The 13,794-nt window shown below is 40.2% G+C and overlaps 1 protein-coding gene across 1 annotated transcript in view; it reads right to left on the reverse strand.

The window, feature by feature from the left end:
* LOC137321012 (guanine nucleotide-binding protein subunit alpha-14) overlaps positions 1-13,794 on the reverse strand; it is a 171,058-nt gene that overhangs the window by 8,370 nt on the left and 148,894 nt on the right. Inside the window, exons 3-4 of the mRNA XM_067983114.1 lie at positions 4,639-4,793; positions 184-312 (exon numbers count right to left, since the gene is read on the reverse strand). Of these exons, the coding sequence (XP_067839215.1) occupies positions 184-312; positions 4,639-4,793 (284 nt within the window). The remainder of the gene's footprint in view (positions 1-183; positions 313-4,638; positions 4,794-13,794) is intronic.

Here is a 13,794-nt window from a genome sequence, read left to right on the forward strand (position 1 = left end):
GCAAAAGCTCATGGAGAGTATATATATATGGGCAAGAGCAAGTCTAACGAACGGTAGGCACCGTTCATTCACCACTCAGAGTAAATTCTGGCCCATAGTGTTTTGGTTTGGCCTTAAGTGACATTATGTTTTTTCACATTATGAAAGATCTATTGACCATGTGTAACTATCCAGTTTCAATACCTGAAGATTATGTTCTCCAAATCAAAAGGATATTCAATGATTCCAGTTGTTGGTACTCTGACCCGCAGTATATCTTGTTGGGTTGGTACATATGTTGGCGAACTAATGCGGTCCATATCACTAAGGTAGCTGCAAAATGAAAACAGATCTATTAATGCAAACTACAAAAATCTCCAATATGATTCTCTGCATTACCGTTTAAGAAAAACAGAATTAAAAGTGATGCAAAGCAGCAGTTGTGAAAGACAAATATATGTAATGCTTTCTGGCTCAGACCGGTTCCTGAAGTTTGACCGAGTCCACATAGAATCATAAAAATTTACAGCACAGAAAGAGGCAATTTGGCCCAGTGTGTTTGTGTTGGCTCTTTGCTAGGGCAATCCAAAACTAATGCCACTGCCCTGCTCTCTCCTCATAGACTGTACCTGATCTATATCTCCCTTCAAATATTTAGCCAATTTTCCCTCAAAAGATACAATAGTCTCTGCCTCAAACACCCCAGTGCAGCAAAGCATTCCATGTTCGACAAAATCTCTGCTAATCTCTCCCCTTATTTGCAGTGAAAATTGATGACCACTCATCATTGACTCCCCATTCAGAGAAAAAAGCAATGAACATGCACCTTCCTTGTAAAAGCTGTTTTTTTGTAAGGTGCAGTCAAAGTATTTGTTATGGTGCAACACAGCCCCATCATTACATTGTAATCCTGTCTTGACCCAGATTTCCATAACCTGCTACTGACCTTTGGAGTGATTAATAATGAATAACTTCACAGTTATTTTTGGACTGCACTGAGTTTATGGGTCTCTTCCATTTTCTATGGCATAATCTGGAATTGATTTTTCCCCAAAGAACATATCCATGTATGCAAAAAATATCTTGTAATTAAGTAGAGAAACTGAATTTTAACAATATGCTAATTCTAAATAAACTTAGCCAAAAAAAGATTTAGTAGATCCAAGGTTACGGCTAAGTAGAGTGAACAGAACTACACGATTACTATTTAAGGTAAAATTCTGACTTCTTGCAGTAATATTGTATAAGTAAGCTCTGGATTTATACGCAACTCCAAAAACTCATGCAATTTGCATGTCATTACTATTAAAAAGGTAGCTTAATATTTTGCAATATTTATAAACATTTGAGAAGGTCATTAAATAACTTCTTGCTGAATATCACAAGATCATTACAGATGAGTAAGACCATTTGGCCCATCTTAATTCATCCAGTCAGAAGCACCCTGCTGTCCCCCAAAGTAGCTTCCAAGTGTTGCTTAAATATTTCCATTCCATATGTTATCGTTCTCTATGTGAAGAAGTAGTTTCTGATATCAGTCCTGCATTTGCCTTTCACTGGTTTGAACCTGTATCCTTGTTCTACACTCTCAATTTAATTTCAAATAATATTTTAGATTAACCTTTTCCAGACCATTGCATACTTCTAAGATCACCACTCAGATGCCTTCCTTTCCAAGACGAAGGGCAAAAGTTCCTCCAGTTTTTCCTCATAACTCAAACTTCTAACACTAGATATATGCCTTGTAGCTTTTTCCTGCCTCCAATGCTTGAATGTCTCCCTTGTGCCTCAGCAGCCAGAATGGGACAGCATACTCAAGATGTGGTTTGACCAGAGCACTGTACAACTTGATCACAACCACCTCTGATCTGTATTCTATTGCTCCAACATTCATATTGCATTGCTACTCTGTAAATGATTGCTTGGATATGTTTAGCATTAAATCTAATAACAATCCTAGATCTCTCTCAATTTCAATCCTCGGCTATTTCAACACCGTCTCCCCTCTTCCCCCCCACCCCCCCCAACCCTGTCATATCATCCACTCCTTTCCCTCTCCTGCTCCTCTACCTTCCCACTCCCCTCCCTTCTGGGAGCATCATTTCCCAATTGACCCCTCAGACAGCCCAGCACTGAGGATACTTCCAAATTGTGCTATTCTCCCCCGCCCATCCTCAGGAGGACAGGCAGGACGGGCTGGGGTGGGGGGGGAAAAAAGAGAGGAAAGGCAGGACGGGCAGCGGGGTGGGGGGGAGGAAAGGCAGGACGGGCGAGGGGTGGGGGGGGGGGGGGGGTAGAGGAAAGGAAGGACGGGCGAGGGGAGGAAAGACAGGACGGGCGAGGGCGAGGGGAGGAAAGGCAGGACGGGCGAGGGGAGGAAAGGCAGGATGGGCAAAGGCGGGGGGGGGGGGGGAGGAAAGGCAGGACGGGCGAGGTGGGGGGGGGGGGAGGAAAGGCAGGGCGGGCGAGGGGGTGGGGGGAGGAAAGGCAGGACGGGCGAGTTTGGCGGGGGGGGGGGGGGAGGAAAGGCAGGACGGGCGAGGGGAGAGGGGGAAAAGGCAGGACAGGTGAGAAAAAGAAATGTTGGGGGGTGAGGGAAAGAGGGAAATATTAAAATGGCACCGTCTCCTACCGCTTTCCCTTTGAACTACCCACTCAACCCCTGTATCCTTGCCTCCTATTCTGCCCTCTCTCTCTCCTCACCCAGCCTCCAATTATCCCTTCTTACGTGTAGCATTTTACTTTTGTCTCTATTAAATCTTGTCTGCCATTGTTGTGCGTAGTCACATATCTTGTCCAATTCATTCTGTGCTGTGTGCTGCCTCTTCTGATTCCATTGGAACACTAGGAACAGGAGTAGGCCACTCAGCCCCTTGGACCTGTTCCGCCATTCAATTAGATCACAGCTAATCTGCACCTCATCTCCATATCCCTTGATACCATTACCTAACAAAAATCTACCAATCTTAGATCTGAAAGCTCCAATTGGTCTTGAATCCACAGCCTTTTGGGGCAAGAGATCCAAATTTCTATTATCCTTTGTATGAAAAAATGCATGCTGGTTTTGCTCCTGAATGCCCCTCCTGCAATTTTGACTACTTTGTATGAGTTTGAGTCAAGGTCATTTATGTAAAATTAGAAACAGTAATGGTCCCAGCACTGAGCCTGGAGACACCCCACTACGAACTCCCTCCAACATTATTCCTCTAACTAATATTAATTATTTCCTACCCTAGAACCAGTTTGTTTTCCGTGACTATGGTTTATCCTGAATCCCCATAGGTTTGAGTTTAATTAATAGCATTTCATGTGGAACTTTGTCAAAAGTCACTTGGAAGTCAAGGAACACCACTTCATTGGGCTGACCACGTCCAAGTGGATTGTCACTTTTTCAAAGAAATCTAGGAGGTTGGTTGGGTAGGATCTACCCCTTCTGAATCCACACTGACTCCTGTTACCTAGGGTTATTGTTGTACAGATGATCCTCAACTAATAACATAACTTGCTATATTTTGTTTAAGAAAACGCTGGGTTAATAAATATTTAAATGGAATCATCATCTTTACTCATTTTAGATTTACTCAAAATTCAGTTGCAGCTGACTGTCTCTAGGACATAGGAAATAAGCAAGCACTTTAAATTATTAGCAAAGATCTTCATAGTCCATTTTGCCAGATTGTGAAGACAGAAACAACTGAGCTTGAGAGTACAGCAGTAAGTTGAACTGTCCCCGACTCCAAATAAACTGGTTACCACCAATAGGTCCACAGGCATGTCTACTAATCTCAGCACTCTTGTTTTGTTCCAGTTATATACACATTCCCTAACTAAACTGCAACAGTCATTTCTAAAAATAGTGCTACAGAAAAATTATCCAGTAGCAGAAACATGATATCCATGAACCATTAGAAAGAAAAACCAACGCGAATTGTTAACACTTCCACAATTAGGATACAAAATAAAAAGGATTTTGGCTAATATAAAATACAGCATTTGATGGCAATCTGAAAATGCAGTACAACTATTATAAATTTGGAACTTTAATTGGAGAGTTTTAAACTAGTTCACACTTTGGCGAGCATACCCCCAAAAAATGGCAAAATATTAGCTTGTCACATTGGGCATCGAGTTTATCAGTTTACCATATCGCTGCATGTTATTTATATTGCATCAATACTACAGGAGTTTCAAGGAGAGTATTTTCTGGATTTGAGCCAAGAGTAGTCATAAATCAGACTGAATTTTTTTTTGCCATGCCATGTTTTAGATTGGTAGGGCAGAATGCATTACACAGAAGAATTTAAAGAGTGTTATGTTAAACGAAAAACCTTATTTTCTTTTATTTAAAAGCATTCTTGACAATGTGCAAGATTACTTTAATCTTTCAGCTCACGGTAAGCTTTAGTTACTTGAACAGCGTTGAGAGGATATGATGCTCAATCCAGAGATAGTCTGAGGAGTGCACAAATGCAAGAGGAAGGAGAAAATACACTTTTCAATGTCACACACACAAGCCCCATGCCCCAAAAGCCCATACATAAAAAAATCATCAGCTTTTTGCTACTGTCTTAACTCATGCTAGATTTTAACAGAGGGATGAAAGGCAGGAGAGTGACCAACCTTGAGCATGATAGATTAGAACAGAAATTTCATACTTACTATTTGGCAGAATCGGACAACTGATACTCTCGTCGTCTATCGTAGCACTCCTGGATCCCAGGATCATTCCATAATTTCTTTATTGCTTCAACATATTTTCTATCAAATGTGATTACTTTATCCACCTCCACTTCTCGGACCATATTTGCATTTTCCTATTAAAAAATAATTAAGCACATTTAAGAGTCTTGTCATATATATTATACATTCAATAAAATCATAAATTGAAAAGGAAACTTCTAATAGAAACATCTTCATGGAAATTTATTTGGTGTACAAAAATGTTATTTATCTGATCATTGCTTTAAAAGGAACACATCAGAAAGTGTGGGAAGAGTCGAGTGTTGAGCAGATGTTTCCTTTAAACAACCATTCCCACTACTGGAATACACCATATAAGTACATCTTTATCATGGCAATATAGCAATTCTGGTTGCATGAAGGTCTGGCCAAGAGGATTTTATTTTTAATTCATCTTGATACATATATGATGGATTCCAGTAAGTTTAAACATTCAAACTTTGAAAAGCTTTGCGACACTATAATGTTCTCTCCATAATGAGTATGAGGCGCATAATGTATGGACATTCCAGAAAAAATTAAGAGTTTTTTTTAACAATAATGAGTTACCTTCCAATAGGTCATCCCTACAGCTATCAGTGCAGTGTATTTTTGAGACCATTAGTTTCAGCAGCAACTTCACCACTACCCAACACTTGCAAATCTTTGATTCTACCTATAATGAATGCTAAAGATCTATTCATGTCAATCAAATGATATTTCCTTTCAATGGAAGAAACTGAGTGATTTTGTAAGATAAATGAAATACTGAAGAAAATGCAGACACAAAAAGTAAACAGCAAGTAGGGTTATTAACTATGCAACAGAGATAAAAGTTAAAATGCACAGTAAAAGTTGATTGGCAGTGCTTGCTAGTGTAAAGAATATTAAAACTGAAAATAAAATCAATCTGGACATCAGCAGTTGATGATGTTTCATGTGCTGATTAGTGAAGAATGAACTATGGACAATTCTATTGAGTTCTATTAATGGAGGACATCTGTAAAATCATGATAGTTTCAATCAGAGGCAACTCAGTTAATTAAAAAAAAGCACAAACTGTCAGCATATCTTAAAAAAAACAATTCTTCTGAACTATCTAAGTATATTGTACAGCTGAAATCTTTCAGCCACAAGATTGCACCTTAGTCCTTCTTGGGGTTACTCATCAAACAACCTGTCGAAACTCCTTTTTAGAACCATATCTTCCATTCTTTTTAAACAACATTTTAAGATTAATGTATGCAAAACACATGAAGCAATTTTGAATATTACAGGACAAAACATGCCACTATACCATACAACAGAATTCAGTACCTCCAGGGTTAAAAAGGTCAGAAACCAAGATTCTTATCACTAAATTAAATCATTGAATTATATAGATTAGTAATGGTCAACTGCAATTATAATTGCACTTTTCCCTGGCAATGCCTCCTGTGCACTCACATCAAATGGTCATCAAGATAAGAAGCGCCTGATGAGAGGAATGAGAACTTGCACGTAGAGTTCAATCTGTATGTGAAGGACTTAACTACAAACATTTTTCAGCAACTATTTTTTTAAATGATCAGCTCAGATTAAGAAATGAAATTTCAAATATTACAGTGTACTTCATATCAAAACAAGTACAAAAATCAGATTGAATTTTAGTCAATACTTCCCTCATATAACAGGATTTATAATTCCCTTTTCTACAAAGACCCCCTACTCAAATTTCTGATTGCATCTGGCTAGAATCACTATAGACAGTGGTGTGTAATGTTTGACTGAATTGTAGCCTTTAGTATCATCTTACTTTCCCTTCTGCCTCCATTACAATCAACAAGGCTTTACACTCAATTTTCCTTATCTACCATAACCCAACAATAATGATATCATACAAGTTTCTAGCTCATTAATTTGTGAGTATCTGGGAGGATATTGTTTCCAGTCTTTGACTGTACATGATTTACAATGTGTACATGTGAAACAGGAGAAGTAACTAATGAATGCAATGAGTACCAGACAATACCACTAGATCTTCAGGTTAGTACAATCCGCAGCACAAAGTAAATAAGGGAGTGTTATACCAGCGCAAAATCCAACTGTGTTCGTTTTTTTTGGCAATAGTTTCAAGTTTGAAATTCAACCTTTATCAAATACCAATTTTTAAAACTCTGAAGAGCCCAGCCAACAATTTTTTTTGGGGGGGAAGGGAGGACAGGGAAAGAGAACAGTAAAAAGTCATGCAACATGCACTCACTGCAACATTAATTTACACTCCTTTAAAAAAATATATATATATACACACATGCACACATGCATTGCACAAGATCTGACTATTGAAATAGGAGTTTGAATGACAGCAAGTTGGATGCAGGCTGTGCATTTGAAACATTTTCTCTAAATTGTGCAACTTGTTTTTATAATGCTCAATAAAGTAATTAGTGCTAATACCATACTGATACACTGAATTTGATAGAGTAAATAAGGAGAAACTGTTTTCACTAGCAGGAGGGTCAGTAACCAGAGGACACAGATTTAAGGTAATTGGCAAAAGAATCAAAGGGGAGATGAGGAGAAATTATTTTACACAGCCAGTTGTTATGATCTGGAATGCACTGCCTGAAAGGGTGGGGGAAGCAAATTCAATAGTAACTTTCAAAGGGGAATTAGATATACACACTTGAAAAGGAAACATTTGCAGGGCTATGGAGAAAAAGCAGGGTAGTGGGACTAATTGGATAGCTCTTTCAAAGGGCTGGAACAGGCACAGTGGGCCGAATGGCTTCCTTCTGTGTGATTCAATGTCTGACTATTTTTATAAACACCATTCTCATTTAGTCTTGTACAAATGGAGGAAGGAGAGTGGCACAGGAGACTTTTCTTTACCCTTTATTTAACCTTTGCTTCCCACGCATCCCTTAAGCTCAGAAATAAACACAAACAAAAAATTAGATGTAGCCAAATAGGAATTTGTTTACTCCTTGCTGTCTACTTACAAAGACTGAGCTTACCACAGCCTTTCTGAAATCTTAGTTTGTAAGAAACCTAGTAAATGTGTATCCTAAATCATTTTACATTGGTTACAGTTGCAGCACTATCTGAAAAGCCTAGCAAAAGATTTTAAAAGTATATGGGTTTGATGTAATTGATCATATTCCCTCATTAAAATACTATCATTGCGACTGAAATAAAAGTCAGTTCATAAACGATGAGCTATACAATAATTACATTACCAAGTTGAAACCTCTTGAGAACAACAATGCTGCCTTCATAAATAACTGGGAACATTACCAAAACTAAAAGGACTGGTACAGGAGAGACAGGCTGCAGCTTAATCAAATGGGGTCAAAGACATTTTAAGGAACGTTGAGGCAGCAATTGAAAATCATTGGCAGGGTGAAGAGCAGGGGAAAGGGCAGAGAAATAACTGGATCTCATATGAAATGGATCACAGAGTAGATGGTAGTCAATAGATGGGAATAAACACAGTAATCCTGAGAGACAGACATGTACAGGTATCCAGGAAAGTAAGTGACACTGGGAGACATGAAAGGGAGGTAAAGCCACAGGGAGAGAATTTCTTTGGGGCTCCTCCAGCTCCTCTGCCGTAACTTTGTGTGTTTATGTGCGTAAACAGGGCTTCAGCCAAAGTTACGGTGGCAGAACAGAGGAAATTAACCCCCAGATGTGTCTAGGACAACTAGGAGGTAAATGAAGTTGATCCTCCATGAGAGGGTAAGCCACAGAAAGAACTACTCTGATTAGAAATTTGCAATGTGAATAAATCCAAGCTAGTACAAGAGGTTTGCTACAAACCATCAAATCAAAACAAGTAGGAAGACAGTTTGTTCTATTAAGAGGTAAGAAGGGTGTGCTAGAACAGGAAAGTTATTTAAATGCAAGACTTCAGTCAATCCAATATAAAATGGGAAAACCCAAGTGGTTTAGAATCAGAATTGATAAATGTACTGCATGACTACTTCCTGACTCAGTCCACAAGAGAACTAAGAGAAGTCGTGCTCATCTTGACCTGGGATTTGGAAATGACCCAAATAACATAGAAGGAACGGATGTTATAATACCCCTGGGAGACAATGACTACAGAATGATCAAGTTTAATATGATTTGGGACCCAATTATATCAAAGTTTAGAAACCAGGTTTAAAACTTTAAAAAAGGCTAAATTCAAAGAGATGAAGGAAGAATTGAAACATATTGATATTTGTCAACATTTCAGTAGAAGGCAATAAAGCTGAACATGCAGGGCAATCGGCAAGCTTAGACTAAACAAGAGTGCCACCAAATGGATTAACAGACAAATTAAAAGTGAATGATTTCTACAAATCCTGCAGGATAAAGGAGAAGGGGCTCATGGGGATGAATCTAGGATCAGTAGAAACAAGATGATCAGAGGGGCAAAGAGAGACGTAGGAACAAGCATAGCTGCACAGACAAAATAGAAGGCAAAAACATTTCCTCAATTCTACAAAAACAAGGAGGACTGTCAGAGAAAAGATAAAAATATTTTTAAAAAAGATTCAAATGGACTTGAAACTGCTGATAAGCACAAAAGCAGAAAATATTTTGAATGATTATTTCCTCAAAGTGCTCACAAAGGAAAGCAAATGCTCTCCTGCAAAAAATAAGTACAGAGACATATTTCAAAACTTTGATATAGAGGAAATGGAAGTCCTAGAAAAGCTGAAAGGGCTTAAAACTAATAAATCTTTAGGGATACATGGTATTTACCCTAGAGTATTGAGAAAGATTAGTGAGGCGATTGATAGGCACTGACAAACATTATGAGGGTGTCAATGGACACTGGGGAAGTACCAATAGATTGGAAGCAGGCTAATGTGCTCACATTCAAAAAGGGTGACAAAACAGACCCAGACAACTAGACTCATCAGTCTTATTTCCATTCCATGCAAAGTAATGGAAACAATCAGGAATAAACTTGAGAATTATCTGTACAATAGCCCAGTCAATAGTCATGATGTGGAGATGCCGGTGATGGACTGGGGTTGACAATTGTAAACAATTTTACAACACCAGGTTATAGTCCAGCAATTTTATTTTAAATTCACAAGCTTTCGGAGGCTTCCTCCTTCGTCAGGTGAACGATGTGAATACCAGTAAATAGTAGTCAACACGGCTTTAGATGGGGAAGATACTGCCTGAACAACTTCCTTGATTACTTTAAGGAAGTGACAATGCAAGTAAACCTATTGTGTACTTAGACTTCCAAAAGGCATTCGATAAAGTCCCACTTCAAAGAATATTAATTAATCCTAAAGCTGTGGACATTCAAGGCAATACTAGGGTATGGATAAGAAACTGGCTGATGGGGAGAATGCAATTGATATTGGTTAGGGTGGGGGGTTTGGAGGACTGATTGGAGTCCCCCCAGAGCTCAGAATTGGGACCACTACTATTTCTAATTTACATCAATGATTTGGATTCTGAAACTCAATCCATATTGGCTAAATTTGTAGAGGATACCAAAATAGGAGGGCCAAACAATGGCAGGTGGAATTTAATGCAGACAAGTGGGAAGTAAAAATGGGCAACATACATACTTCACAAATGGTGCTGAAATAGCTACGGATGAAGTTAAAAGAGACCTAGGAGTCTTAGTAAACTTGATGCTCACCATGGCCAACCAACGCAGAACAGCAATCAACAAAGTGAATAGAATGTTGAAATATATAGATGAAACAGTAGAATAGAAGTGAGAGGAATTTTGATCAAATTGTACAGTGCTCTAGTCAGAGCAGACCTTGAGTACAATGTCCAGTTCTGGTCACCGAGAAATAAGGGGGACACTTAAATACTGGAGGCAGTGCAGAGAAGAGCCAAAACATCGAGTTAGGAGCTAAGACTGGAGAGACTTGGACTTTTCTTTCTGGAGAGAACACATCTAAGAGGTGATCTTATAGAGGTATATGATAGTAAATGGTATGGAAAAAAAATAATCTGGAATACTACTTTAAATTAAACAGTGGGAAGAAGACAAGGTGACACAGGTTCAAACTAGTAAGTGGTAATTGGAATGGGCTTCTGGGAAAAACAGTGGAGGTGAAAACCCTGGAATCAACTTACAAACAATTAGGAGGGAAATGTAAGATTGTTCTGAATGGATGAATTAAGATGAGCCAAATGGCCTTCCTCATTCCTAACCATCGCGATCCAGTAACTACATGAATAAATGTGTATCACACATATACGGGGAGAGATTTTTTTAAAATGTACTTGCCATAAAATTCAGACTGGTTTCGCAGTGCAATAGCAACTTAACACACTGCACTTAATTTTACCATGCACACGATCATAATGTTCTTAGTCAGTTGTGCAATACTGAAACCACATTTGCAGGTAGAAGAATGACTCCCCATTGCAATTTGCTTCTTTATTTGGTCCACACGAAACCAGTCTGCCCATTGCACTCACACTATGTGATGAAACAGTACCACTCAGATCTAAATCAAAAGCAAAATACTGCAGATGCAGGAAATCTAAAATAAAAACAGAAAATGCTGGAAATACTCAGCAAGTCAGGCAGAATCTGTGGAAGAATCACAAACAGGACTGCCCTGGTAGTTTCAGCCTGCTCTTGCCCCACGGAATTTATTTCTTCTTATCTTGACTATTTTTTCTCCCCTTGTCCAGTCTCTTTCAGCATACATGCATGAATCTTCCAATGCCCTCTGCCACTTTAACAGTTTCCAGTTCCTAACCATCTCCTTTTCACCTGGACGTCCAGTCCCTCGACACCTCCATCCCTCACCAGGACGGCCTGCGGGCCCTCAGCTTCTTCCTTGAATGGAGCCCAACCTTTCCCCCAGCAACCACCACCCTCCTCCGCCTGGATGAACTTGCTCTTACGTTGAACAATTTCTCTTTTGATTCCATTCACTTCCTCCAAATAAAAGGTGTGGCCATGGGAAGCCGTCTGGGTCCTAGCTATGCCTGCCTTTTTGTGGGATACGTGGAATATTCTTTGCTCCAGTCCTACTCCCTCACCTCTTTTTCCAGTACATTGATGACTGTATTGGTGTCATTACATGCTCTCACCCAAACTAGAAAATATCAACTTTGCTTCCAATTTCCACCCTTCCCTCGCCTTCACATGGTCCATCTCCAACTCTTCACTTCCTTTCCTCGACTTCTCTATCTCCATTTCGGGGGATAGGCTGTCAACCAATGTCCACTATAAGCCCAACGACTCCCACAGCTACCTTGATTGCACTTCCTCCCACCTCGCTTCCTGTAAGGACTGTATTCCATTCTCCCAGTTTCTCAGCATCTGTTCTGACGATGCCACCTTCCACACCAGTGCTTCCGATATGTCTTCCTTTTTCCTGAACTGAGGACTCCCCTCCACTGTAGTCGACAGGGCCCTTGACCGTGTCCGTCCCATTTCCCGCACTTCTGCCCTCACCCTATTCCCTCCCTTGGGTCCCCCTTGTCCTCACCTTCCACATTCAACGTTTCATCCTCCGCCATTTCTGCCACCTCCAACATGATACCACCACCAAACACATCTTCCCCTCCCCTCCCCTTTCAGCATCCCTGAAGGGACCGCACCCTCCATGACCCCCTGTTCCACTCTTCCATTACTCCCAACACCTGCTCTCCTTCCCACGGCAACACCTGTCCCTTCACCTCCTCCTTTCCCACTATCCAGGGCCCCAAACACTCCTTCCAGGTGAAATAGCGGTTTACTTGTACTTCTTTCAATTTAGTATACTGTATCCGCTGCTCACAATGCGGTCTCCTCTACGTTGAGGAGACCAAACACTGATTGGGTGATCGCTTTGCTGAACACCTTTGCTCAGTCCGTAAGCGTGACCCTGACCTTCCGGTCGCTTGCCGTTTTAATTCTCTGTCCCAACTCCAACCTCTCTGTCCTCGGCCTCTTACACTGTTCCAATGAAGCTCAATGGAAGCTCGAGGAACAGCACCTCATCTTTTGATTAGGCACTTTACAACCTTCTAGACTCACCACTGATTTCAATAACTTCAGATCATAACCACTGCTCCCATTTTTTTTTCAGCCACCAGGTGCTGGTAATGGTTCTGATGTTGCCATTTACAGCTCCTCTAGACCTACCTTTTGTTTCTTTACCTGTCCCATTACCACACCCCTTGCCTTGCACCATCATCCCTTTTGTCATTTAATCACTCCTGCCCTCCACCCGATCACAGACCTTCCCTTTTGTTCTTTCCTCCCCCCAGCTCTGTGCTTGCTTAAAAACTGTTAAATCTTTAACTTCTTCCAGTTCTGACGAAGGGTCATCGACCTGAAATGTTAACTTTCTTTCTCCACAGACTTTTGATAACTGTCTGACTCGCTGAGCATTTCAGCATTTCCTGTTTTTATTCCACTCAGATCTAAACCTGATTTGCCCCATCATCCCACCTTATATCATCACTGCCTCACACTGTGGGCACACGATCGCTACAGAAGTGCAGCAATTCGAGGGGAAGGCCAACCACCTTCTCAGGGCAGCTAGAGATGGGGCAATAAATGAGGCCTTGCCAGTGTCACCCACCTCCCAAGAACATTTTTTTTGAAAAAAATGCTTCACCAACCTAACTGAACATCTGAAGCAAAATTAGTCCTCGTGTAACCTTCATTTCACTCCCTGTACTTCATTTCGAATTGCTCACCACCAGTGTCACCACTACAGTTTGAATTTCACTCTTGCAGTTAATGATTTCATCACAATCCCTCAACGAGCAAATAAATAGCTCTTAACCAACTATTTTACAATGAATGGAATATATTTTCTCATGACAAAGACCATATTCATTCATCTGTACATGGTCATCGAGTTTGGTGGATTTTTTTCACACAGGTATATCCACCTATTAGAGTTACAAATTAGCAGAACCACTGCACCACCATAGATGCTTAGAGCACAGGCGGCCATTCAGTCTATTGTATCAATGCCAGCTCTTTACAAGAGCTAACCAAAACTAAACACACTGTCTCGTTCTTTCTCCGTAGCCCTGTCTAATCCTCTGCTTCAAGTATTTATCCAAATTTCCCTTAAATGATGCAATGGTCTCTGCTTCAACCACTCCCTGCGGAAATGCATTCCATGT

The sequence above is a fragment of the Heptranchias perlo genome, chromosome 4 (genome assembly GCF_035084215.1).
Source record: "Heptranchias perlo isolate sHepPer1 chromosome 4, sHepPer1.hap1, whole genome shotgun sequence".
Taxonomy (NCBI): Eukaryota; Metazoa; Chordata; class Chondrichthyes; order Hexanchiformes; family Hexanchidae; genus Heptranchias; species Heptranchias perlo.